General features: G+C 51.1%; 1 protein-coding gene across 13 annotated transcripts; it reads right to left on the reverse strand.

Moving 5' to 3' along the window:
* Nucleotides 1–940: 940 nt before the first annotated feature.
* Nucleotides 941–27,048, reverse strand: LOC119853231 (low density lipoprotein receptor adapter protein 1-like). 13 transcript variants are annotated; one of them, XR_006279613.1, is made up of 10 exons: nt 26,875–27,047; nt 17,462–17,604; nt 16,628–16,740; nt 13,660–13,774; nt 11,262–11,334; nt 9,188–9,338; nt 5,969–6,018; nt 3,887–4,013; nt 2,850–3,221; nt 2,492–2,608 (listed from the first exon to the last, which is right to left on the reverse strand). XR_006279613.1 is itself a non-coding variant. In XM_043509930.1 (9 exons), the coding sequence occupies exons 1-9, from the start codon at nt 26,957–26,959 to the stop codon at nt 2,462–2,464; spliced, it is 909 nt and encodes a 302-aa protein (XP_043365865.1). In that variant the 5' UTR covers nt 26,960–27,048; the 3' UTR covers nt 941–2,461. The 13 variants fall into 13 exon arrangements, 6 of the variants coding, with proteins under 6 accessions (XP_043365865.1, XP_043365864.1, XP_043365867.1 ...); XR_006279615.1 differs by having other exon boundaries at nt 9,188–9,297; nt 26,875–27,043; XM_043509930.1 differs by lacking the exon at nt 3,887–4,013 and having other exon boundaries at nt 941–2,608; nt 2,850–2,881; nt 26,875–27,048.
* Nucleotides 27,049–27,131: the final 83 nt, after the last annotated feature.

The following is a 27,131-nucleotide window of genomic DNA, read 5'->3' on the forward strand; positions in this document are numbered from 1 at the left end:
CTACAGGGCCTTGAAGTGGGAGAACTGACCCTCCGTCTTTGCAGCTCCATGGCACTGGTTGGGGCTGCCAGTCCACCTGCACTTGGCAGAACAGTAGTTTGACAGAGAAATGGGGCTGGCAGCTGAAGGGGGAACAGCAAAGGCCTTGTTTGCTCCCAGGATGGAGTCTCAGAGAAAATGGCAGCAAGAGACACAAGATGCAGGATCTAGAGCACAGAGAAGAGAAACCTGCACAAGCTGTTTTCCTCATGGGCCAGGAGCAGGACTCCCCCATTTGCACTGTTGGGAGGGGAATGCTGCAGGAGACACCAGCTGGCAGGGGGGATGGAAGGGCTTAGAATCTCCTGCTGGGACAAAGGGGCATGCACACCAGATTATACCAAGTGCAAGCAGAGGGATGGGGGATTAGCCTGTGTTCCTAAAGGGACCTCACTTAATGAGACAAGTGTGGGGGGTGGAGCCTGGACATCTCACTGCCCTCAGAAGCCCCTGCTGGTAGGGATCACTTGCCCCCTTGCTATCTGGGACTAGGCATTTTGACCCAGGCTTGTGGCCCGTGCTTTCACAGTCCTGTCATGGAGCTGGGGTAGACAAATCACACAGAAGAGGTAGTGGGACCTACCACTCCTTAGCATCGCCTCAGAGAGCTGGTGCCTAGTGGTATGGCTCAGGGCAGGGACCTTCCGCTGCTGCCTTACAGTCTCTTTGATTGTCTTCATCCCAGGGTGACGTGTCATCATCTACTGAAGCTATCACTATCACTCAGGCAGCGGGGGGAGAGCTTCCTGACAAGGGGCAGGGCTGAAGGTTTACAAACCAAACCAAGCAGGTAGCAAGGGGCACGAAGAGCCACTGGCCTGCTTCCTCAGTAACCCTTCTCCTCCCAAACTCAGAGGGACCCAGGAAATCTATGCTAGAGGCCGCAAGGACAGAGTCAAGCTTACAATGTTAAAAAACTCATTTTATCGCACTCTACAAAGGTGGCATTTTCATTTAAAAACCAGTGATTTCACTACATGACAGTGAGAGTCTGAAGTAAGGGTGTGGGGGCTGCAGGTGTCAGAGCTATGGGGACCTCCACCCCACAGACGCAAGGGGAGCAAGCAGAGCCCATGGCTTTGTGTCCTCTCTGGGCTACAAGAAATGGGTTCTCTGGGACTATCAGCAAAGGAGTGTGACACCTACACAGAAGGAGAGAATAACCCCCCTTCCTCCACTGCCTGAATCTGTGGGCAGCACCCTCTGGCCTGGCTAGGCTGGAGGTCATACCAGATGCTCAGAGGACTCCCTCCTGCCCTTAAATCTAGGACTTCCCTAAGAAGCAGGAATCTGCTGACCCTTATCCCAAAGGAGAGAGGCAGTAAGGATAAAGGGCTTGCAGGGGGCATCATCCACACAGTCCTTCAGTTCACACTTCCATGCTTCAGCTACAGGGACAGGAAAGACTGGACCTATGGGTCTCTTCTACACAGAGCAAACACAGCAAGAAAGAAAACGTGTGAGCCAGAGAAAACTGAACAATGCTCTGGACTCTGTGTGCCTGAGAGTGCACGCCCAGCTAACAGCGGTGAGCACCACTGTGCACTGAGTGTATTTGGAAACTCACGCCCAGCTAACCATAGTGAGCACACTGGAATTCATGCCCAGCTAACAGTGGGGAACACCCATATGCATAGGGCAGTCGTGCTCAGGAACACAACATGGAACACAACTGCCCTGCAAATGCTGGGTGCTGAGTGGTGCTCAGCTCGGTTTGCTGGCTAATGCATTTTCTAGCATGCTGCATTTACCCAGCATGAGGATGAGGCCAAAGCCCTGAGACAGCTGTGCCCCAGAACCAGACAGCAGAGCAGGGAAAGGCCTTAACTGAGTTACCAGCCCAGTCAGTACTGGGAACAAGCAGCACCCTTGGTCATGGGGTCAAGCCCAGCCAGTGCGCCAGGGAGCTGTTCTGGGGCCCATAGGGCTGGGTGGCCCCATCTCACCAATTCCAATTGACCATTACTGGCACCCTCCATGAATAGGCTGAGCAGTATGCAGGCCATGGATGCTGCACTCCCTTTCTCCCGCTAGTGGAAGTCCCTGCCAGGCTGGGTGGTGGCACAGAGCAGGCCAGTGGGTGTGGGAAGCCAGCCCTGCCACTGCCTGGGCTGAGCCTAGTTGTGGGGAAGCCCAGAGGTTGTTGGCATGGCAGCTTCACTAGTACAAGCAAAAATGAACGTACAAAAGAGTCAAGGAAACCTGCCTGGCCAAGTCCCAGGAGCAAAGCAAGCAGAGCTACCAGTTAGTCCAAAGGCACAGGGCAGAGAGGAGAGCAATGCCTCAGGCACAATGTGGGGAAGAGATGCTCCTTGGTCCACGTTCCAGGTGCCGACTGGTCTGAGCCTCCGGCACAGAGAGGATTCTGACTGGTTAACCCATTATGGTGATATATAAACACTGGAAGACTGACAAAGCCTCACTAGCCTGTGGAAACCTTAGAGGAAGGTCCCTTGTGGCAGGTGGGTGCTTGGCCTCCAGTGCCCCCATCCCATTTCATCCTGCTGTGTTGGGGGCATGCCAGGTGGGGCCCAGCTCTGTGGTAGGCACATGATGGACGAGCTGCCTCCTGGAGTGGGAGACACAAAGTCTGAAACACAAAAGGGCATGAGCCCCAGAGCTGTGAGAGGATGGCTGGGGGGATGGGGCCAAGGGAGGAGATGGGGGGACTGGAGAGCAGTCAGAACTTGCAGGAGCCCTCTGGGTTGGGCCTATGTATACCCCCCGCCACACTGCACCCCGGAGCATGCCTCTACAGTGAATTCTTGGGTGGGAACAGAGGAGAAGAAATACAACAGAAAGCCCTTTACCTGCTGTGTCTTGAGTGCCTGCCTCAGTGCAGCTTGGAACAAAGAAGAGAGCACACATTACACCCTTCTGTGAAACAGGACTGCGGTGGCATCTGGCCATCAATGCCATAGCACAACAAATACACAGGTCCGTATACCCATGGGGAGCCTCAGGCACATGCAGGGAGCGCCACGCACTCGCCAGAGCAGATAAGATGAAAAGGCAATGTGTTGTTCACTGCAGCTGATCTGCCTGTGCTGTGACCTTATCAGATCCCACAAGCTGAGCTGGCTCAGTGACAGCACCCAGTCCATAAGAACCACCACACTGGATCAAACCAAAGGTTCATCCAGCTTAGTATCCAGTCTTCCAACAGTGGCCAATGCCAGATGCTTCAGAAGAAATGAACAGAACAGGCAGTCATCGAGTGATTCATCTCTTGTCATCCAGTCCCAGTTTCTGGCAATCAAAATCTAGGGACACCCAAAGCATGGTGCTGCATCCCTGACTATCTTGGCTAATAGCCATTGATGGACCTATCCTCCATGAACTCATCTATTTGAATTCTGTTATAGTTTTGGCCTTCACAACATCGCCTGGCAACAAAGTTCCACAGGTTGACTGTGTGTTCTGTGAAGAAATACTTCCTTTTGTTTGTTTTAAACCTGCTGCCTATTAATTTCATTAGGTGGCCCCTGGTTCTTGTGTAATGTGAAGGAGTAAATAACACTTCCTGATTCACTCTCTCCACACCAGTCATGATTTTATAGACCTCGATCCTTTCCCCACTTAGTCGTCTCTTTTCCAAACTGAAAAGTCCCATTCTTTTTACTCTCTCCTCCAGAGAGAAGGGGGATTGTATGAGGCACTGCACTGCCTCACAGTTACAATTTATCAAGGTTTGTGATGGATTCTCCATCAATGGTAATTTCTAAATCAAGAAATTATTGTGGGGCAGGTCTCTGGCCTGTGTTATATAGGAGGTCAGATTAGAGGATTACAATGGCCCCTTCTGGTTGGGGCTTCGTTGGGTGGGGATCTGGGATCTATGACTCACAGACAGACATCGTCTGCAGGATCTCCTTGTGCACCTGTCACTGTGGTGGCTGGGCAGATTATTTTGGTCTCACAGCTCCTCCCCATCTAGTGTCATTAATGTGATATCATCCCCATTCCTCGGAGAGCTTTAATGAAGATTCTATATGAGCCTGGACCTCACCGCAATCTCTGGGTCCCCAGATGCACAGACTCTGCTGGACTAATTATCCTTCAGTCGGGGCTCAGGGCACCGAATGAGCCATGTTCCTGGACAAGACAATCTCAGGCAAGAGTTTTAGAGCTATAGTATCAAAGGCTTCCCCAAACTCCAAGGAGTGCCCTCTTCCCCACCTTCGGGGTGCCCCCTATCTGCAGGTCTTCCCCCAACTCCATCATGGCTCTCTAACTCTGCTCATTCTGTGACTAATTTAAACAATCAAACCAATGTGGCCGGTTGAAATCTGTTCTTTACAAGCTACCACCTTGCTCTGGATGCACCAGCTTGCATTCCCCTTTAGCTTCCTCACTACCCATAATGCAGAGAATTCTGCTGCCCTGCCCAAAGAGTGCATTTCTTACACCCGAGGACATTCTGCACCAAAAAAATAAAAATTCTATGCCAAAAATATAAAAATTCTGCACACAATATTTTAAAATTCTGCAAAATTCTGCAAAAGTTATTTGTCAAAAAAAATGTGGAGGATCCAGCATAACATTGGGGAGCACAGGTCACTGGCTGCACAGAGATGGGAGATCACTGTGCAGCTCCCCCCAGAACACTGACTCAGCAGTGAGGCTGCACCCAACCCTGACACAGTGCACCCAACCCTGACACAGTGTCCAGAAACACTCCAGGACAGTGCCCCTCTGTGCCAGGGTACCAGGTGTGGGCAGGCAGGCTCAGCAAGGCAGGGCACAAGTGTGGAGGGGCTTAGTGTGGGGGGGGATCCAGGTGGGAGTTGAGAGTGTTCTATGTGGGGCAATCTGGGTGCGGGCAGCTCAGTTGGAGATCTGGGTGCGGGGGGGGCTTGTTGTGAGAGGTTCTGGGTGCAATGGTAATGGGACTCTGCAGGGGGTCCAGGTGAAAGTGGTTGGGGCTCAGTGGGAGGGGTCTGGGTGTAGGGGGAATAGAGCTTGGCAGGGGGGTAAGTGTGTGAGGGGGCTCAGTGGAGGGTCCAGATGCAGCTGGTTGGGGCTTGGTTGGGTGCGGATCTGGGTGTGGGTGGCTTGTCAGGGTGATCCAGGTGCAGGGGGAGTGGGGCTCATCAGCAGGGGGGACAGGTTCTGAGTGCGGGGCTGTGAAGCTTGGTGGGAGGGTCTGGGTATGAGGGGGGGTCTGGATGCACAGCAGTTGGGTGGATAGGGGAGCAGCTCCCTGTACAGGAATCCCACCCCCTGGAGTTGAGTGATGGTTGCAGGAAGTGGGGCAAGGGGGAGTGTTTGCAGAGCTTCCTTCAGCCGGGGGAGAAATCTGGGGGTGGGTATGACCCAGCCCCGGATGCCGTGCAAGGGAAGAGGAAGTCCACTCCTCCCCAGCCCAGCCAAGACTAGCAGCTGAGCCTGGCACAGGGTAGGAGCCACCAGCTGGGTCTTCCCCAGTCCTGCCTCCTGCCCTACAGTGATTTACCTCTCTGCCAGCTGCCCTGGGCCCCCGAAACATACTGCTGGGGAGGGTCACATGACCACTCTTGTGGCTTCCCTTAGCTTCCCTGTCAGAAAGTCATTTTTCTGCAGGGAAGCAAAGAAATCTGCGGGGGACATAAATTCTGTGCATGCAGAATTCCCCCAGGAGTAGAATCTCTGGGGCGTTAGCATTCAGCACTGCTCCCCAGGGACTTCTCCAAAGGAAGATGAAGCCACAGAGACAACCCCTCTTCCCCACAAATGTTTGTTTCAATGCAGTTCCCCTTTGATATCTGACTATGCCAGTAAAGCTAACAGCACCCCTGGAACAGGCTGGAGCAGGATCCACAGCTGACATCTTCATGGGGAGGAGAAATTGGAGCACTCATCTCATATAAAGACAAGAAACGGCCCCACCTCCTCAGACTTCAGGATAGCTCTGGGCTTGGGTGGGTCTCACTATCCTATGGTCACCTACCCAGAAAAGGCTTCATCGAGATCATCGTCTTCCTCCTCCTCCTCATCCTCCTGGCAAATCAAGAAAGAGGAAAGCTTCAATCCTAATAGATGACTCCGTCTGGGGTACTGCTCCCACTCGGCAACATGGCCCCAATGACCTTGCCACACCGCCTACATGCAGGCCTGATGCCCCGGACACACCTCCCACGCGCGGCCCCAAGCTACAGGACAATAAACCCCTGAAGCTTTGTACTTGAAAAGAGCACTGACTTTGCCTGAGAATCAGCATGGTGAGAACATAAGAAAGGCCATACTGAGTCAGACCAAGGGTCCATCCAGCCCAGTATCCTGTCTACTGACAGTGGCCAATGCCAGGTGCCGCAGAGGGAATGAACCTAACAGGTAATGATCTAGTGATATCTCTCCTGCCATCCATCTCTACCCTCTGAAAAACAGAGGCTAGGGACACCATTCCGTACCCACCCTGGCTAATAGCCATTAATGGACTTAACCTCCATGAGATCTCTTTTAAACCCTGTTATAGTCCTAGCCTTCACAACCTCCTCAGGCAAGGAGTTCCACAGGTTGTCTGTGGGCTGAGTGAAGAAGAACTTCCTTTCATTTGTTTTAAACCTGCTGCCCATTAATTTCATTTGGTGGCCCCTAGTTCTTATATTATGGGAACAAGTAAATAACTTTTCCTTATTCACTTTCTCCACACCACTCATGATTTTCTATACCTCTGTCATATCCCCGCTTAGTCTCCTCTTTTCCAAGCTGAAAAGTCCTAGTCTGTTTAATCTCTCTTCATATGGGACCTGTTCCAAACCTCTAATCATTTTAGTTGCCCTTCTCTGAACCTTTTCTAACAGCAGTCTATCTTTTTTGAGATGAGGGGACCACATCTGTATATAGTATTCAAGATGTGGGCATACCATGGATTTATATAAGGGCAATAAGATATTCTCTATCCCTTTTTTAATGATTCCTAACATCCCATCCAACAAAACATCCAACAAAAAAAACATGCTTTTTTGACTGCCGCTGCATGGACGCCTTCATAGAACTATCCACGATGACTTCAAGATCTCTTTCCTGATTAGTTGTAGCTAAATTAGCCCCCATCATATTGTATGTATAGTTGGGGTTATTTTTTCCAATGTGCATTACTTTACATTTATCAACATTAAATTTCATTTGCCATTTTGTTGCCCAATCACTTAGTTTTGTGAGATCTTTTTGAAGTTCTTCACAGTCTGCTTTGGTCTTAACTATCTTGAGCAGTTTAGTAACATCTGCAAACTCTGCCACCTCACTGTTTACCCCTTTCTCCAGATCATTTATGAATAAGTTGAATAGGATTGGTCCTAGGACTGACCGTTGGGAAACACCACTAGTTACCCCTCTCCATTCTGAATATTTACCATTTATTTCTACCCTTGTTCCCTGTCTTTTAACCAGTTCTCAGTCCATGAAAGTATCTTCCCTCTTATCCCATGACAACTTAATTTACGTAAGAGCTTTTTGTGAGGGTCCTGGTCCTGTGAACCACAGCTTAATCTGCAAGTGTGTGTGGTGAAATTGTTTGGGCTAGGGCACAAAGGAAAGGCCATGGTGCTTGGAGGGGAGAAAACACAGAATTCCTACCCTGGCTCTCTTGGTGCCCAGAGGAGACCACAGAGTACTTGCACTTGGGGTCTGAACTGGGGCATGAGTTCGTAGACTTGCATCAGAGAAGCCCGTTACACACAGAATAAGGCTGTCCAGAGAGCACAACAGGGCCTGGTGCTCATAGGATTATAGAATCGTAGGACTAGAAGGGACCTCAAGAGGTCATCTAGTCCAGTCCCCTGGCCTCATGGAAGGTCTAAGTATTATCTAGACCATCCCTGACAGGTGTTTGTCTAACCTGCTCTTAAAAATGTCTAACGATGGAGATTCCACAACTTCTCTAGGCAGTTTATCCAGTGCTTAATCACCCTGAGAGTTAAGAAGTTTTTCCTAATATTCAACTTAAAAAACCCTTGCTGCAATTTAAGACCATTACTTCTTGTCCAATCCTCAGAAGTTAAGAAGAACAATTTTTCTCCCTCCTCCTTGTAACAACCTTTTATGTATCTGAAAACTGTTATGTCCCCTCTCAATATTCTCTTCTCCAGACTACACGAACCCATTTTTTTCAATTTTCCCTCATAGGTCATGTTTTCTAGACCTTTAATAAATTTTGTTGCTCTTCTCTGGACTTTGTCCAATTTGTCCACATCTTTCCTGAAATGTAGCACTCAGAACTAGACACAGTACTCCAGCTGAGGCCTAATCAGCGCAGAGTAGAGCAGAAGAATTAATTCTCCTGTCTTGCTTCCAATGCTCCTGCTAATACATCCCAGAATGAGGTTTGCTTTTTTTGCAACAGCGTTCCACTCTTCACTCATATTTAGCTTGTGATCCACTATGACCCCCAAATCCCTTTCTGCAGTACTCCTTCCTGGGTAGTCATTTCCCATTTTGTATGTATGCAGCAAATTGTCCCTTCCTAAGTGGAGTACTTTGTATTTGTCCTTATTGAGTTTCATCCTATTTTCTTTAGACCATTTCTCCAGTTTGCGCAGATCATTTTGAATTTTAATCCTGTCCTCCAAAGTACTTGCAACCCCTCCCAACTTGGTATCATCCGCAAACTTTATAAGTGTAATCTCTTTGCCATTATCTATATCACTGATGAAGATGTTGACCAGAACTGGACCCAGAACTGATCCCTAAGGAACCCCACTGAATATGCCCTTCCAGCTTGACTGCAATCCTGGACCTGCTAGGGCCTCACGTGACAGCTTCCACAGCAAGGACCACTCAACAAACCTCTGCCCTGCCCATCCCTGAAAGTCAGTTAAAGGGACTCAGAGCACAGAGCTCACCCTCCTCCTGCACCAGAGCCTGCCATGCTGCTTGGCTCTGTCCAGCATGTGAGAGGGCTCAGGAGTCAGCAGCACAAGCCAAGCGGGGGGGCAGGGGGGGAGTGTCTCAGCCAGGGGGAGACAGCAGGGGAGGAATTGCTTTTCCCTAGCATTCTGACCTTCCCTGATGCCCAGTGACCAGAATCCCAGCCCTGGATATACCTGGGGGGAGCCAGGCCCAGCTGCAATGCTCTCTGCTGTGGTGGGGATTGGCAGGCCAGACTCTTCGCTACCCCAGGAGGACTCAGTCTGCACCTTACAGGGGCAATGATCTGGATATACAGTACCTCAAAGTGGTGTTTGAATGGGGTGCTCCCCATGGGGACCGGAGCTGGCTCACTTGTGCTGCCTGGCCTGTTGCTCTCCAGGGTACACTCAGGGTGGGACTGTCCAGAGCCTGAAACAGGGTGAAAGACACAGAGATAGAGCCTGGGGGTCCTGGGGACAGGTGAGGCAGATACCTTAGAACGGGGGTCGGCAACCTATGGCAAGTGTGCCAAAGATGGCACACTATCCGATTTTTAATGGCACGCTGCTGCCTGCCGGGTCCAAGGCTCGCGGCCTGCTCAGCCCGCTGCCGAACCCAGGCTGGCAGCGGGCTGAGCGGGGCCTGTGACCGGGGGACCCAGGCAGGCAGCAGAGTGCCATTAAAAATCCTGCCCACCCCGGCCCGCTCGTCTCCCACGGGGGGCAGGGTGAAGAAGCTTGGTCCTGCCGGCTACTGCGGCAGGGCAGGCAATGTCCCCCCTCCCCCGCCTCTTCCCCCAGTGTGCTGGGTTCCTGCCCCTCCTACTCTCCCTCCCTGCCGCCAATCAGCTGATGGCCCTTGCGCAGGAGAGGGAGAAGCAGAGCCGCAGCATGCTCGCTGCTCCAGAGAGGAGGTGGAGAAGACATGGGGACGGGGCCTTGGGGTAGAGGGGTGGAATCAGGGCATATCCCCTCCAGCCCCCTGCCGTGAGCTGCTCTGGGCAGGGAGCTGGGAGCACCCCCAAGACCCTAGCCCATACCCCCAGCCCTCTGCCCTGACTCCTGCACCCCCCACACCCCAGTCTCCTGCCCTGACCCCTACATTCCCCCCACAACCCCAGCACTGACTCCAGCCCCCCCACATACCTAGCCCCCCCACCCCATGCCCTGACACCTGCACGCTCCTCACAACCCCCAACCCCCTTCCCTGACTCCTGCACCCCCCACATATACCCAGCCTCTCCCCATGCCCTGACTCTTGCACCCCCCACATTCTCACCCCCACCCTGAGAACCAAATGGGAGCTCCTGCACCCCCCCGCCACATTCCCACCTGCACCCCTTGCACCAAATGGGAGCTGCCCAGGTAAGCACTCCACACCCAAACCTCCTGCCCCAACCCTGAGCCCCCTCCCTCATTCTAGCTCCTGGCCAGACCCTACACCCCATCCACCAGCCTGCTCCTTCACCCCTAGCCCTGTGCTCAGTGCACTCCCACTTTAGCTCAGTGCAGAGAGAGGAAGAGAATGGTATAGAACCAGGTAGAATGTAGGTACCCACTCTGTGGGCAGGCCAGGATCCCAGAAAGGCAGCAGGCTGAGCGGGGCCAGCATCCGGGACCCTGGGTGACAGAAACCGGAGGACGGAATCCCAGACCAGCAGCGGGCTGAGCCACTCAGCCCACTGCTGGTCTGGGGTCCTGGCCGCCGGCCCTGCTCAGCCCGCTGCCAGTCTGGGGTTCTGGCTGCCGGCCCCTTGCCAGCCGGGGTCCCGGCCCAGGCCCCTCTCAGCCTGCTGCTGGCCTAGGTGAGCGGAACCCCAGGCTGGCAGCGGGCTGAGTGGGTCAGTGGCGTAAGATCAGCATTTTAATTTAATTTTAAATGAAGCTTCTTAAACATTTTAAAAACCTTGTTTACTTTACATAAACAATAGTTTAGTTATATAATATATAGACTTATCGCGAGAGATCGTCTAAAAAATGTTAATATGTATTACTGGCATGCTAAACCTTAAATTAAAGTGAATAAATGAAGACTTGGCACACCACTTCTGAAAGATTGCCGACCCCTGCCTTAGAACCTGCTCAGAGGAGGAAGAGGCTGGGAATCCAAGGCCCAGGGACAAGTTTCATGTGGGCTCCCAGGGGTCTCCAGGGTTTCAAGCTGCATCTAAAGTCAGCAGATGGGGGAAGTGTTAAATGATTAAAAGCAAGCTGGGAACTGCCACTGCCAGAGATCCAGGGACTTGGGTGGGGGTCGAAAGGGGCCCAGGATTGCTGGCTCAGAGAAGGCTGCTCTTCATGCTGTGGTGTATTTCCCCAGCAAGAGCCCTGGTCAGTCCCAAGGGGAATCCTGGGCTGGTCAGAGGGAGGTGTCAGGGGACAGTTCTCTCCTACCTGCCTGTGCTGCTTCCCAGTGATCTAGTGCCACCTGGAAGGCCTGAGCCACAGTCAGAGTCACGGCTTGGGCCTATATGCAAGAGACACAAGGGGGTCAATAACGAGGCAGCCTGCCTGCACCCACTCCTGCACTAGCACCCCCTCCCGCCAGAACCTCCTGCTCACCCAGAACCTCTACAAGTGCCCCATGACCCCAAGGCCAGCACCCCTTAACCTGCCAGTATCTCTTGCCCACAAATCCCCAGCATCCTTGCTTCCACCTCCCCCATATCCCTTGGCCACAAACCCATCATCTTTTCCTTCAGCACCCCTACCACCCACAACATCCAGCACTCCCAGAGCTGAAAGGGAGGAGAAAGAAAGTAAGGTAGAGTCCTCTAGGGAGGGGATGTATCAGAGCATACAGAGTGCCTCTTCCCCAGGGAGGAGTGATCAGGTCTGCAGGGCACTGGGGAAAGGCACAAGCATAGTGAAGTGTCAGGAACAGAACAGAGTCCTGGGATCACTAGGCTGTGGGGATGGGGATCAGGATAATATTGCATTCATTGCTTTCATAAATTCACAGGGCACTGGCCAGTCCAGAAGGGACTAGCCAGTTTCCTGGGGTGGGGGGCAGCAATAGAGGGTGCTGTAGTCAGTTGGCCTATGGGGGAAAACCAGTCCCACACCCCAACTCCCTCCTCCCAGGAACTTCTTCTCTCTCGCCCGTCTCTCTCCAGCTGAGACGCACCAGGGGCTGGAGGGCTCATAACTACATGAGTCACAGGGGCTGGCAGTTGAAGGCCTAGCCAGTAGAAGGTGCAAGTCAGCTGGGAATAACAGACACTTTAGATGGGAAAGGGGAACGCTGGGGGGCTGGGATGAAGTGAGAATTTTCTGTAATATTTTTATGGAGTCTATGTGTGCCTCAGTTTCCTCCTTTACTTCGCTTTGCTACCCAGTGGGTGACAAAGGGTTAACACTGCTCTTTTGGCAGAGTAGGAGACATGAAGGGTGTGTGTCACACCCTACACATACTATAATAGTCTTTGTGCAAAATATGTCTTGTGAGGTATCATTTTAAATGCATCCGATGAAGTGAGCTGTAGCTCACGAAAGCTTATGCTCTAATAAATTTGGTAGTCTCTAAGGTGCCACAAGTACTCCTTTTCTTTTTGCGAATACAGACTAACATGGCTGCTACTCTGAAACCTGTCATTTAAAAACTAGTAACACATTTATCATCAATATTCTTGTGGAGTATATGTACGGAATCTGTATTAAGAGTTATGAACATGAGCTGAAATTATAACTACAACGTGTTTACCAGACAAGTCTGGACAGGGGGTAAACCGGTTTCTCAAAGACGCAGGACAAGCTGACACCTCTAGCCAGCTGTCATCAAAGGTGATTGGCAATCACTGGTCAAGTGGCCATGCTTTGGCAACAAAGGGGGGCAGGAACAGAGCAATCTGCATTTTAGCAAACAACAACATGGAACCTCTTTCACCTTGAGCCTCCATGTCTCTGTCCTCACAGCTGGAATGAGCTTTATTTAGGGGTAACCCTCAGGAAAATGCATTTCAAAGGGTAACTATAAAAGTGAGGGACACAAACACCGCAGGTTCATTCATTCTCTCTCTCGCACCTAAGATGACAAAGGAAGCAGCCCTTTGACTTTGGGAGGAGATCCTGAGCTGAGAATTTGGTCAGCCCTGTTGCTGGGAACATGTGGTAAGGATTTTACCTTGAACCATGTCTAGCTTGTAAAGTTTTAGTTACTAGAAAGCATTTTATCTTTATTTTTCTTGTAAACATTTTCGACTTTAATCCTTCATACTTGTACTCACTTAAAACCTCTCTCTTTGCAGTTAAACAACCTTGTTTCATTTTTAATCTAAACTAATCCATTGCTGTGTTTAAACTGATCTGTTTATAATTCTGGCTATAGTAGTGAATTGTTGAATACTGTCCCTTTACAAGGGCAATGAACCTTTAACATCTGAACTGCCAGGAGAGGGCTGGACAGTGCAGAACACACATTTTTGGAAAAATCTGGGACTGGTTCTGTGTCTGAGGCTCAGTGTCTGAGGAGGTGAGGATGGAGGGCCAACCCTGAAGGACAAGTGGGAAATCCTTGGGGATGTGTCACACTAAAGGGGTTCCTCCAAGAGACTCTTTAAAAGTGGGGGCATAGCACAGGTCCTGTGGATCTGTGACAGGTGATGGGAAGAATGCTGTTCTTTCTGGGAGAAGGGCATCAGGCAGCAGAGTAGGGATGGCACCCTCTGAAACATGGCATGGACAGATGGTTTGATCCTGGAGGTGCTGGGGAAGCAGGGATCTTCCCTCTCCTGGGCAGAGGGGACTTGCTGGACCCATCCTGGACCTCTTCTTGCTAAGGGCAGGTGCTTACAATCTTCTTCTTGGGTGAGAGGAAGGCATGGCACTCCAGTGCTCCACTCTGCTGGCTTTGCGCCACGTAGGCAAACACCTTGTTCTGCAGCTTGTCCGTGGTGCAGTAGGAAATCCTGCAAGAAGGAATAGCCATTCAGGGGGACGGTGCTAGCTCCAAGTGACTGGGCAGGTTTGGTAGCAGCCAGAGGCCCAGGGTTCAGCCTGGGCTTGGGGTGTCTGGGCACCACTGAGCTGGCTAAGCTGATATGTTGCTGGGGAGTCTTACACAGGGGTCGCCCATGAGAGATGAGTCAGGAGGGGCAACAGCATATAATACCCACGGCAAGCAGGGAGGGGATATGCTGCTCCCTTTTACCAGCCCCATGCTGGCCATGGCAGCCCAGCACAGGAACACTCAACAGGCTCCCTGAGTGCGAGCGGTGGGGTCGATGCACTCGTTAGGGGCTGTAATTTGGTGCTGGCCCTACCATGTTTCCTGCCCTGAGTGACCAGATAGCCTGATCTACCGGCAAGGGGCATAAAGGCTGCCCGAGATCCTGGAGGATTATAAACTGTTCTCTGCCTGCCTCCTCCACCTGCACCCCGCTCTACACCATGAATTTAAGCCCAGAACCAAGACCTTGAACTTGACCGCATATTCTATGGGCAGCCAGCGTCAGGAGTGGTGCACAGGTGTGATGTGATTGCAGGAGCCCATGTTGCTAGGGAGATGTGCTGCAGAAGGCTGAGCTAGCTGGAGTTCCCTAAGGTCTGAAGGCTCCTGCTCCAGGTGTATTGCATTTTGTAATGCAGATGGTGGGGAATGAAGCAGGTATAACTGAGGCAGGTCATCATCTACCAGGATGGTGCAGGGTCTTCTAGCCATGGAGATAGTATACAGCGTTAAAGCTGCTGCTGAGTGAGAGCTCAGCATCAGTGAAGAATCCAGGAGTCTCCTAGACTACAGTTTGAACTGAACTGACCAATTGTGGGTATGAACCTCCCACCAGTGGAGACTGTATTGGGGCTGTGAACTCCTTACAGTACTTTCCTCTGACACCAGCATCACCTTTGTCTTGCTCAGAATCAGTCCTCCATCCATCCACAGCAGATCATCATCAGTGACACTAAATCAGTTTCCATCCTGTATCCTGGCCTGAATCCAGCTTGTGCCAAGGCCAGGATATTAGCTAAAGATAGAGGAAGAGCAGCTGGCTCAAGCTGAACCCAGGCAAGACTGAAGTGATGGTGGGTGGAATGGGGAACACCTTGAAGAGCTGTCCAAGACGTTGTCTTGACAGTCCCTATTCTGAGCTGCATCTAGGTTCAGGGTCCTGCTGGACTCCTCACTGAGCTGGACAACCAGGTAGCCTCCTTTCACCTCCAGCTTGCTAGGGAACCTTATCCTTCTGCCAGAAGAGGACCTGGCCACAGTGATCCACACATGGATCACCACCAGGCTGGATAACTGCAATAACTTTGTCTGAAGCTGAATGTGATGATGATGCACAGGCTCCAGTCAGTACATGGCTGGCTGCCTTCTCCATGGCCCATGCCACTTACGTTATGTCTACACAGCCCATGGCAGTGCCCTCTAGCTGGGGCTGACAGAGTTGGGCTAGTGGGGCTCACGCTAGTGCTCTAAAAATAGCTGAGTAGACAGCACATTGCGGCTTAGACTCTGAATCCTAAGGAGGAGGGTGGCCTTCAGAGCCCAAGTTCCAGCCTGAGCCGCAACTTCAAAGTGCTGCAATTCTAGTTATTCTTAGAGCACTAGCGCAAGCCCCGCTAACACAAGTGTGTCCACCCAGGCTGGGTGCTCGCTGCTGCAGGTTGTGTAGACATACCCTATGAGCATATCAGGCCTGTGCTCAAGTCCCAGCACTGTCTTCCATAGGAACAAATGACAAAGGACTGCAAGGGACCTCTGGGGTCACCAAGTCCCCTGCTATCAGACAACTCCAGTTCATAAATTTATCAAGCTCTGTCAAAACTAGTCAGGTTATTTGCCTTCACTCCTCCTATTGGAAGGCTCCTAGTCAGCTTCCAATGACAGTTTAAGGCCTTCATTCTAATCTTCAGAGCAATTACTAGATTAAGCTCCAGCTACAAAGACTGAATTTAATCGCTGAACCCCCGTGACAGTGTTGCTGCTGTGGGATGGCACAGATCACACAGCCCAGGACAAAGCATGTGGGATCTGGAGATAAAGCATAGAGGAGAGGAACAAGCTATGTAACAAACTTCCAGGGGAGAGCAGGGGCATCCAGATTCAGCCTATGAAGCACTGCAAAACCTTCCTCTTGGAGGAGGCCTTTCCATCCTAAGAATGACACACACAAACTCCCTTACTTCTGCCCCCTCAACACACAGACTCCCTCCTTGTGCCCCCACCCCGGACAGACACTCCTGACACACACACCCACCCAACTCCATGACACACATCCCTCTTCCACTTCCACAACACCCCCAACACAAATAACCCTCTTCCGCCCTGACCAGCCCAACAGACACCCTGCCTCCCAACACACAGACCTTTCTCCACTCTCTGTGCCCCCCAACACAGGCTGCTGAAGCCTAGAACCTTCTACACGCAGCTCCTTCCCACGATGTGCGGGACCACATCCCCCCAACCCCTATGCCCACCACAGCACGTGTGGCCTGGCATCTCTCTCTTACCAATGCACAGCACGTGGAGCCACCCACCTGCACCTGTCCCACTGCAGCCTGCCAGGGTGCGCACAGTTCCATAAAGTCCCACACCACAGCCTAGTGCAAAGTCAACTGAGCTTGGGGCTGGAACAGGGCACTAGGGTCACCGATGGGACAGGGCTGGAGGGCTGTTTGCTGACTAGGAAGGTGAAGAGAAGACATTCCCACTGACAAAGGGCACAGGGGACCACCTCCTAGCTGACAAAATCCTCCCGCCCCCTATTCCTAGTAGCCTAGTACCTTTCACTTTTCTGTTCCACTTCCCCTACACACACCTGTAAATGGAGACACACTCTATCATCTCCTTGGTCTCAGCGTCCTGCAGTGAGATGCCCCTCGGAGAGACAGTCAGAATCACCTTCTGGAATTTCTTGGCTCCCACGCGAGCCTGGAGACGGGGAGAGGGGAAATGCACAGGGGGCACTTTAGTCACTGACCAAAACCCGGTGCGTGATTCTGGCTCCTGTCACTCTCCTTTGGAATTAGCAGTCCAGACCCTCTGCAGCACCCCAGGCACTGGGATCTCAGCTAGCAAATGTCAGTATCATAGGAGGTGGGAAAGGCTGGGCCTGGGGTTCTGGCACTACCCTTGGAGCCAGGACTCCTGGGTTCTGTTCATGCCTCTGCCATACTGCGTGACCCTGGGCAGATCCCTTCCCCTCTCTGCACTTCAAACTCCCCATCTATGTAACAGGATTGAAGTCACTGATCAAGCTTCCCTTCTGGAAAGTGCTTTGAGATTCTCAGAGAAGGGGCTAGAGGCAGGCAGAGAGGTAGGCTCTCTCCCTCCCCTGCATGCAAGTGGAACTGAGAGTCTCCCTCTGCAGAGAGCAAGGCCCCTGCTGGGCCCCCTCCTCTGCATGGACAGGGGCCAGTTGCCATCTGATGCTCTGGAGGCTTGACTCAGAGGGCAGGACACATGGGCTGTGGGACCATGAGCATGTTAGAAACAGAAGGTGAGGAGCTAAGAGCAGCATAAGGCCTGGGAAACAATCACTTAGTCCAGTTCCCCCTACTTCTGTGGGGCTGAGTACCTAAATACTTTCTTCAACCTCTCTCACCAGGCAGGCAGACATACTGAAGTCCAGCACTGGGGGGGCATCTCTTACCATAGCAATGATCCGGCGGATGGCATTGGCTGCCATGTCTTCTCCTTTGGGTTTCTCCACCAGCGTCATGCCCAGGTACTTGAGTGTGAAGCCTATCCCCTCCAGCAGGGGCTCCTGCATGTCGGCCCAGTTCTCCGGGAGCTCTGCAGGGGCATAGATAGTGTACTTAGTGTGAGTGATTACATGCACAAACAGCTGCCATGCTGGTATCAGATGCACTGTTCCTAGCTTGATTCTCTCCAGCAATTTGTTACTATTTGCAGTAGGTGCCCTGCAGCAGAGTTAATGGTGCTGTGTGCACTTCTCCTTCTGAAGATCCCCCTCTCAGTGATGCTACCAGCACCAGGGTGTGCATTTAATTTCTCAGTTTTTTGCTTTTAAATGGGAAAAAAAATCAATCCTATGATGCTCTAAGCTCCTTGTTCCGGAGACATTTGCTTTGCCAGCAGAACTTGTAAGCTCCTTGACCCAACTGGTGCCTACACAGAGCCTGATCCTGTGAGATGTTGTGCTGAGTGCTCCCAGCTTCCATTGACTTTGCTGGGAGCGGTGGGTGCACTGCATCTTGCAAGAACATAAGAGCAGCCATACTGGGTCAGACCAAAGGTCCATCTGGCCCAGTATCCTGTCTTCCCACAGTGGCCAATGCCAGGTGCTTCAGAGGGAATGAACAGAACAGGTAATCATCAAGTGGTCCATCCCATCGCCCATTCCCAAGGACTGGCCCTTAACTCAGTGGCCACAAGTGCACCATGCACACAATAGTGTTCTCTACTGCACTTGCTCAATGCATAATTTTTAAACAGTCACAGCTAGGTTAAATTAAAATCAGAGTCCCTGTTGTTGTTATCCAGAAGTCATAATTCTGCTGGGGCATGGTCTTACTAGCCCAAGAGCTAAACAGTCGGAGCAGGAGTTGGATAGGACATGCCTGCACCATGAAGGCTAGGCAGCACCATGGCTCAAGGAAAGATTTTGTTAGCCCTTCTCAAAGGTGAGAACTCAGGTACGTGGAAGAGAGGTGGTTTTTGGAGGGACTCAGAGAAGGAGAGGGGAAAGGGCATCCAGACCTAGGGTGCAGCATGTGGGAGAGATGGGGCATAAGGGCACTAGTCTTTGTTGAAGTCCACATCCTGCTGCCTTTCAAGCTGCAAGCATTTTTCCTGAAGACATAGAATGTTTGTTTAGAATGAAGAAAGTTCCCAATGGCCAGCCCCCGGTTTCTCCTAGCACGTCCAGTTAGCTTCTTTGAGAAAGAAGTAACCACAGAGCTTTGCACTCTCATGGCAGGAGGCTATGGGGAATGAGTTACATAATTACACATGCTGCAGCTACAGTATGTGGGACATGTGGCTTAGAAATAGGGTATGAATACATCTGAATCTCCATTTGTGCCACTCCAGCTTCAGCTTGGCTCCCACAGGATCTAAGTCTTTGATAAATGGATAAATAAGTCTCTATCTCTGAAGATGACAGACCTATTTATTGGTCAAAGTACCATCACATTTGATATATGGAAGCAACTTTTAATGTGAATGTTTCATTGATCTCTACTCTGCCCAGTAGCCAGTAATAGAAACAAATGGGTAGCTTAACAGGGGGAACTGAGGCTCTAAACCTACTGTTTAAAATCCATGGAAGATGGTTGCTAACAGCACCAGCTAGGTTAGTTACAGGGAGGGGAACTATAGAAATGACAAGAAACAGGAGGCCAGGGCCTTACCCTTGTAAGGGTAATGGGAATGGATCACAGGGGATGGACCATTCTATACTGTAGTTGCCCTCTTCTCACACCCTCTGAAGCATCTGACACTGGCCACAGAAGGTACAGAGCAAGATGAATCAGTGACCCAGTATGGCTGTTCTTATTGGTGAGTCAACCTGGGGCTCTTAATATTGTGAACATCAGATTGGCATGGATTTCCTCAGCACAGGGCAGGGTCTTTCCTGCTCCTTGCAGATGAGCCTCTTTTCAGAACCATATTTCATCCCTTCCAGGAAGGCCCCAGTCCATGTGTCAGAGGCTCAGTTCAGTGCTGGAAATGGTTTGGACAAAGGCGTTTCCCACAGACAGTGTGAAAGCCCACATTTCAGATGCTTTTAAGCAGGTTATGATCAAGAGCCCAACCCCACTCTGTAATGATGAGGCCTTTTCCTGTAGCCGTACTAAGAGAGCAAGAGTCATGAGCCAAGAAGCAGAAAGTCACATCTTCACATTCCATCTACATTACATTAAACCAATGTAATATCGGGCTGTTAAGAAGGTGAACCTGTCCTAATAGTGCCCATCACCAGAAAAAGAAACAGATCTCAAGATGGTTAAAGAAAACTTTGTTTAATAGCATTCTCTGTGGCAAGAAATCAATTGGTCAACAGTTACGGTTGTGAAAATCCTACTTCTTTATTGTTTTGTCTTTATGGTCCCCATTTATCGTTTATCTATATTGTCTCTATCTAGTTCTTTGATTGTTTGTCTGTTGCATAACTAACGTTGTAAGATGTAAATCAGCTAGGGTAGCAGGACGTGATTGGCTAAAGAATTGCTTTACACTGTTAGGATTGGCTAGAAAATTGTTTAGTAATATTTTAGTAAAATGATTGATTAAGGTACAGCTAAGCAAGACCCAAGTTTCACTATATAAACTGAGGTCCAAAACAAAGTTCTTTGGAACCAACTCCAGGACATACCCCAAGATCAGAGCTGTCAGACCTCAACACGTTGTCAGTCACACTGTACAGAAGCTGAAGTCCCCAGATGACCTGATCCTAACTGGCCATCAAGAAAAGTTCACCTGCCTTATTGGGAGTGGTGAGCATGGTATGCTTAGTGTGTGCATTCTGTTTTGGTGATTGTTAATAAATAGAGGTTAAGGATATTACTGTGTAAAGCTCTTTCACTGGTAAAAGACCCCATAAACCTGCCATTGATTATGCCTTGAGCCCTAGCAATTGGGTATGGATGGCCTGGACCCTTATGAACTTGCAAAAGGTGGGGGTGCCTAAATCAACCAGGTTATGCCTTGAGCCCTAGGAACTAGGTAGAGGTGGGGTGTCCTAGAGTCTGCGGGTAACAAATTTAGGGTAGAGTTGGGTGCCTTATACCTTGAGCACATGGTTGGGTAAAGGTGGGTGCCCTACAGCGTGTGTAACAGAGAATTTTGTGTGGGTAAGAGCTCCTAATGCACTCAATAGGGACAGGCCCCAAACAGATCCTTGCAGGGCTAGAAGGGTTCATTCCTCTCATTCTGAGCATTGGCAATTGAGCGCTTGTGGGCCTCTACTCTGCCAGCCCTCTTGTCAAGGTGGCTCTGGAACTATGAATAAGGAGATACAAGCTGCAGTGCCTTAAGGATGCTGATGAGACCCAGCTCTAGAGAGTTCTTGCCTAAACAATTTAGCCACGGCCTCGCAGACTGGGACCTGCCTGAGACTCAGCCCAGACAGCACTGAGGTATCCTATGCAGGCTGGAGGGAGAGAGGAAGGAAGCAAGTGGCAGAAACGGCTCTTTTGGCCCCCTTGTGCTCCCTGCCATTCATTGCACAGGCTCCCAGCTCGGGAACTTGTTGGCTCCCCAGCTGCTTCTGGAGTCCAGGCAGCAGCCTGGCCAACAGCACTTTTTCTAACTGTGCTTAGCTAGAGGTGATTACTTTCCTTCTGAGGGCACGTATCTGCCCAGTTAACTAGACCAATGCAAACTCGAGCCTGGATCACAGCAGCACGCTCTACATGGGGTAGCATTTGGAAATTCCAGCTAGTGCCGGATGCAGCACTCATGGCAGGCAGAATATTCCACCAGCACTCAGATCTATGCTTCTCCTAAATCACTGGGTTAGATTTGAGCCCCACTTGGTTTGAAGTTAGCAATAATCTTATTCATAGACTCTCCTGGTGGATGAATAGGCTCCAAAACAGCTTGCTATTGAGGGTATTATAATCCAAGTGGATTAATCGCGTAAGAAAGTTTATAATCTTCATTTTTTTCTGTAATATTTGTAATTGAATTAATTCTACATGTGCGTAGGGAGCACATGGTCAGAAGACTTGTGGAGATCTAAATAAACCAAAATATGCTCCTATTGCTTTAATCACTCTTGTCTGACAATCAGATTTTCTGCTATCATCTTGTACATGATTTTCTGCATTACAGTAACACTCAGCAGCAGAACTGGTGCCCCGTTGTGCCGAGTGCTGTATAAACATAAGATTGTGAACTCTGGTGGAGGCACTATCTCAATAGGAACATGATATGATGGTGAATATGGAACACAACTGGGGAATGGGTGAGACAGGGCCACATACATTAATGTATACCTTGGAGACTACACTAAGGCATCACTAGCCACGATCACAAGGCAGCTTCCTTAGGCAAAAGTGTGATTAAAGCAACAGGAGCACATTTTTGTTTCTTGACCTACTTTTTGCCTTCCATGCAATTTTCATTCCCCCAAGATTTTGCTAAAACTTTCCAGGGCCATTCCGCTCTGGGCAAAGCCCAAGTTACAAGCAACATTTCAGTGGAAAAAGTGCAATATGCAAAAGTCTGAGCATGAGAAGAGGGGCATGAGTGGAAACTTATCAACTGGAGTCCAGGATAATAGCTTTATATGGCATTTTTTGGACACAATCTGTACAGGGCCTACATGGCCCACAGTCCAAGGATCCAGGTCCCTGCCTCTCAGCAGGTACAACAGACAGAAGGCACATTAACAAGGAGGCTGCTCTGAGTGCATGGCAGGCATGAATCAGTGGGAGAACAGCTTGGTTCTGTGCTCTGTACAATCTGGACAGTGTAAGCCTTCCCAGGGAACCCTCTCAGTCACTGCCTCCTGCAGCATCTTTCACTAGCTGAAGCAAGTGACCCTGATTCAAAAAGTAGGGCAAGAAACCGCTAGTTAGAAAGGGGAGGATTCAATTGTAAGTGAAAACTAAATAAATGGGGCCAGGCTAGCGCCTCCCTTCTCCCCAGCTCCACATACATGGCTGGGCTGGCATTCCCCAGGTCAGGCTGGCTCAGTGACTATGTCCCATATTAAGATCCTTTTGCCCCTTCAGCTTTATGTGTGGTCCCCACCTGCATGGTTATGGATTGGGGAAGCCCATCCCACTGGAGTATCAGGGTGCATATGTGTGAGATCTCCAGCCATCACTGTGGGGCTGGTCTCATGCTGGCTCAGGCCTCACCTGCTAGACTACTCTAACTCTTCCCACTCTGCAGCTCTCCAGAGAGGGGAGGCTGCTGAGATTTCCAGCTTCCTGTATCTTAGCAACATGGTCCTGCTACCACCAACTGTTCCACTTTCATCTGCACTCAGGGGAGCTGGGGGTCTGGAAAAAAAGTGAGTCTCCAAAGGCAGAACAGGGCCAGGAGCACAAAGTGCTTTCACCAGAGCATTCAGGCTCTGCACAATCTCCTCCTGAAGACAGTCTGGCCTGCCCACCCCACTATCCAGAAAGCATAGAGCCCCTTTCCCCAGAAAAGGCACAGCCCAAGCCACTAAGAGCAAGGAAAGAACAGCTTCATCATTCAACACCCGAGCTCTGCTCTTCAGTGCCCCTTCTCCATCACAGCTATCTCCCTTCCAGCACCCCCATTGTTCCACTCAGCTCTCCCCACCCCAGATGTCTTGCAGTCAACATCTCCCTCTTCCTTCTGACCAGCCAACAAGCAGCCTCAGTTCGCAAATGCAAATTTTGATTCCTCATTTCTACTGAGTTACCAATCCAGATCACTCTCCAGCAGTAGCAGCACTCCCCCGTTTGCTGTGTTTCCCCTGAATATCTCACGCACTGAGACAGGGACCCGATGCCAGACCTCACTCACATCAGTATGAAGCCACGGGGCATTCACAAGGGTGGCGAGACAGGTGATGGTGAGTACATGCTGAGCAGTTCAGTGTAGGTGAGGTGAGAATGTTTGCAGTAATACTGCTTTCAGTTAGCACAGCTGGGCCCTGTGTTCTAGCAGCCCCAGCTTAATGCTTTCAAGGCTTATTGTGTGGGAATTGCTTTCAGAGGGATAGTCGTGTTAGTCTGTATCAACAAAAACAACGAGGAGTCCTTGTGGCACCTTAGAGACTAACAAATTTATTTGGGCATAAGCTTTCATGGGCTAAAACTCACTTCATCAGATGCATGGAGTGAAAAATACAGTAAGCTGTATATTATATATATAAATACACATACACACACAAACACACATACATACATACACACACACAGCACATGAAAAGATGCGAGTTGCCTTACCAAGTGGGGGGTGAGTGCTAACAAGACCAATTCAGTTAAGGTGGAAGTGGCCTGTTCTCAAAAGTTGACAAGAAGGGGTGAATATCAAGAGAGGGAAAATTACTTTTGTAGTCTTAATGGGGCCAATGCAATCAAGGTGGACATCGGCCATTTCCAACAGTTGATAAGAAAGTGTGAGTATCAGCAGAGGAAAAATTACTTTTTGCAGTGACCCATCCACTCCCAGTCTTTATTCAGGCCTAATTTGATGGTGTCCAGTTTGTAAATTAATTCCAGTTCTGCAGTTTCTCGTTAACTCTGTTTTTGAAGTTTTTTTGTTGAATTGAAGACTTGTTGAAGAATTAAGTCTGTTATTGAGTGTCCAGAGAGACTGAAGTGCTTTCTACTGTTTTTTGAATGTTACAATTCTTGATGTCTGATTTGTGTCCATTTATTCTTTTGTGTAGAGACTGCCCGGTTTGGCCAATGTACATGGCAGAGGAGCATTGCTGGCACCTGATGGCATATATCACATTGGTGGATGTGCAGGTGAACAAGCCCCTGAAGATGTGCCTGATGTGGTTAGGTCCTATGATGGTGTCCCTTGAATAGATATGCGGACACAGCTGGCAACAAACTGCTTACTGTATTTTTCACTCCATGCATCTGATGAAGTGGGTTTTTTCCTCTAAGGACTTGGCTACACTTGCGAGTTACAGCGCAATAAAGGAGCCCCGGGCGCACTACCTCACTACTTGTCCAAGTTTGCATTTGCAAACTAAGGCTGCTTGTTGGCTGATCAGAAGGAAGGAGATGTTGACTGCAAGGCACCTGGGGTGGGGAGAGCTGAGTGGAACAATGGGGGTGCTGGAAGGGAAGTAGCTGTGATGGAGAAGGGGCACTGAAAAGCAGAGCTCGGGTGTTGAATGATTAAGCTGTTCTACTACTGGCAAGGCACATAGAGCGCTCTGACTCTGCGGTACAGGGCTGCTGGTACTCCACACGGCAAGTGGAATAACATTTGCTGCACCTCTACTGGAGCACCGCGGCGCCAGTGTGAACGAGCTGTTGCATTACTGCACTCTGATCAGCCTCCGGAAATGACCCATAATCCCCTTAAGTCAAGTGGCCACTCTTGTCATTGTTTTTGAATCGCTGCAGGAATGCGGATATGCCCTTTGAAAGCTCCGTTTCTGACAGCCGGCTACTTATCTGCTCCGAGACAAAGCAAGCCATTAGTGTGGAATGCTGTGTGTGTGCGCGAGAGAGGCTGGGGGAAGAGCGGGGGTCTGCTGCTGTCTGAACTTACAAGACAGCATGCCGACATGCTCTCAGCCCCAGAAGAACCCACTCTCTCTCCCCCCACATACACACAACACACTCCCTGTCACACTCCACCCCCCCCATTTGAAAAGCATGTTGCAATCACTTGCATGCTGGGATAGCTGCCCATAATGCACCGCTCCCAATGCTGTTGCAAGTGCTGCAAATGTGGCCACACCAATGCACTTGAAGCTGTCAGTGTGGACAGACTGCAGCGCTTTACCTACTGCGCTCTCTGAAGGCTGGTTTAACTCAAAGCGCTCTACATCTGCAAGTGTAGCCATGCCCTAAGGTGCCACAAGGACTCCTTGTTGTTTTTATGTGGGAATTGTAATTTTCCAGCCATGTCCCTCTTCCCCACCCTTCCTGTGCTGCAACAGGCCCAGTGTTGTGTTCCTGAATCTGCCTCAAACAATATCCCGAGAGGTGTAATTGTCCAAATTATCCCAATGGGATCTTGACTCTGAAGCCCAGTGTCATCATTCATTATTTTACTACTGATCATTTTAACAGAAATAGCCAGTTAATGTGCTGATTCCTTGCTGTTGAAAGGGAGGGCAATGAGGAGTTCAATTCCCTTCCTCTTTCCCTCCCATTATGAGGGAACTGACTTTAAATTCAAAAGAAAGAGGAGTTGCCTCACTCCTGGGAGCCAAGAACTCAAGCTGTCTTTCCCTAATCATCAGTCCCCTTCATGGATACAAAAATATACAGCACTTAACTGAATTGGCCTTGTTAGCCCCTGGCACTCAACTTGGGGGGAGAACAAAAAGGGCCCCACCTGCCAAGACTCACCCCCACCACGGCCCCCCTCAACCATGCCTGCTGCTTCCATTCGCCTTCTAATCCCTACCATTCCACCCTTAGTGCCCCCACCAAGCTGAAAGAAAAAGAGCCCCAACAGCTAGATTCACCCACAGATCTAAGACCGTGCTGTCACTGCCCCCCACTCTCAATACCCTCACCCTGCCCCTCAATACTCCTACAGCCCCCAACCCCACCCTCAGTACCCACACAATCCCCTTCAGTACCCTACACCTCCCTCACCCACAGTATTCCCATAGCTCCCTCAGTATCCCCACCCTGAAATACCCCCACAGCCCCCCACCCTGCCCCCACCGTCAATACCCCCACAGCCCCCCTCAGTATCCCCACCCTGAAATACTCCCACAGCCCCCACCCTGTCCCCGCCATCAATACCCCCACAGCCCCCCTCAGTATCCCCACCGTGAAATACCCCCACAGCCCCCCACCCTGCCCCCGCTGTCAATACCCCCACAGCCCCCCTCAGTATCTCCACTGTGAAATACCCCCACAGCCCCCCACCCTGCCCCCACCGTCAATACCCCCACAGCCCCCCTCAGTATCCCCACCCTGAAATACTCCCACAGCCCCCACCCTGTCCCCGCCATCAATACCCCCACAGCCCCCCTCAGTATCCCCACCGTGAAATACCCCCACAGCCCCCCACCCTGCCCCCGCTGTCAATACCCCCACAGCCCCCCTCAGTATCTCCACTGTGAAATACCCCCACAGCCCCCCACCCTGCCCCCACCGTCAATACCCCACAACCCCCCCTCAGTATCTCCACTGTGAAATACCCCCACAGCCCCCCACCCTGCCCCCGCCATCAATACCCCCACAGCCCCCCTCAGTATCTCCACTGTGAAATACCCCCACAGCCCCCCACCCTGCCCCCGCCATCAATACCCCCACAGCCCCCCTCAGTATCCCCACTCCACTCTCAATACCCCCACTCCCCTCAGCACCCCCCTGCCCTCATCTTCAGTACCCCCCATTCACCTTCAACACCCCCACGACCCTCGCCGCCCCCGGACCGCTCCCACCAGCGCCCCACACTTACTGCGGTGCCAGCAGAGCCCCAGGCCGTGGCGGGCGAGTCGGGGGCTCCGCAGCACGGCCCGGCCCGCCGCCCGCAGCGCCTCCATCCCCGCGGTTCTGCCGTGCAGCCCCTGACGGGGCGGGGGCGGGGGAGGGGGAGGCGAGGCGCGCGCGCGCGCTCCCGCCCAGGCCCCGCGGGACCCCAGGACACGCTGAGTAGATCGAGCACGCGACTGGCTCTGGGGGCGGGGCTTGCTGTGTGGGATCAGGCTGCCGGAG

Source organism: Dermochelys coriacea, chromosome 3, assembly GCF_009764565.3.
Source record: "Dermochelys coriacea isolate rDerCor1 chromosome 3, rDerCor1.pri.v4, whole genome shotgun sequence".
Lineage (NCBI taxonomy): Eukaryota > Metazoa > Chordata > Testudines > Dermochelyidae > Dermochelys > Dermochelys coriacea.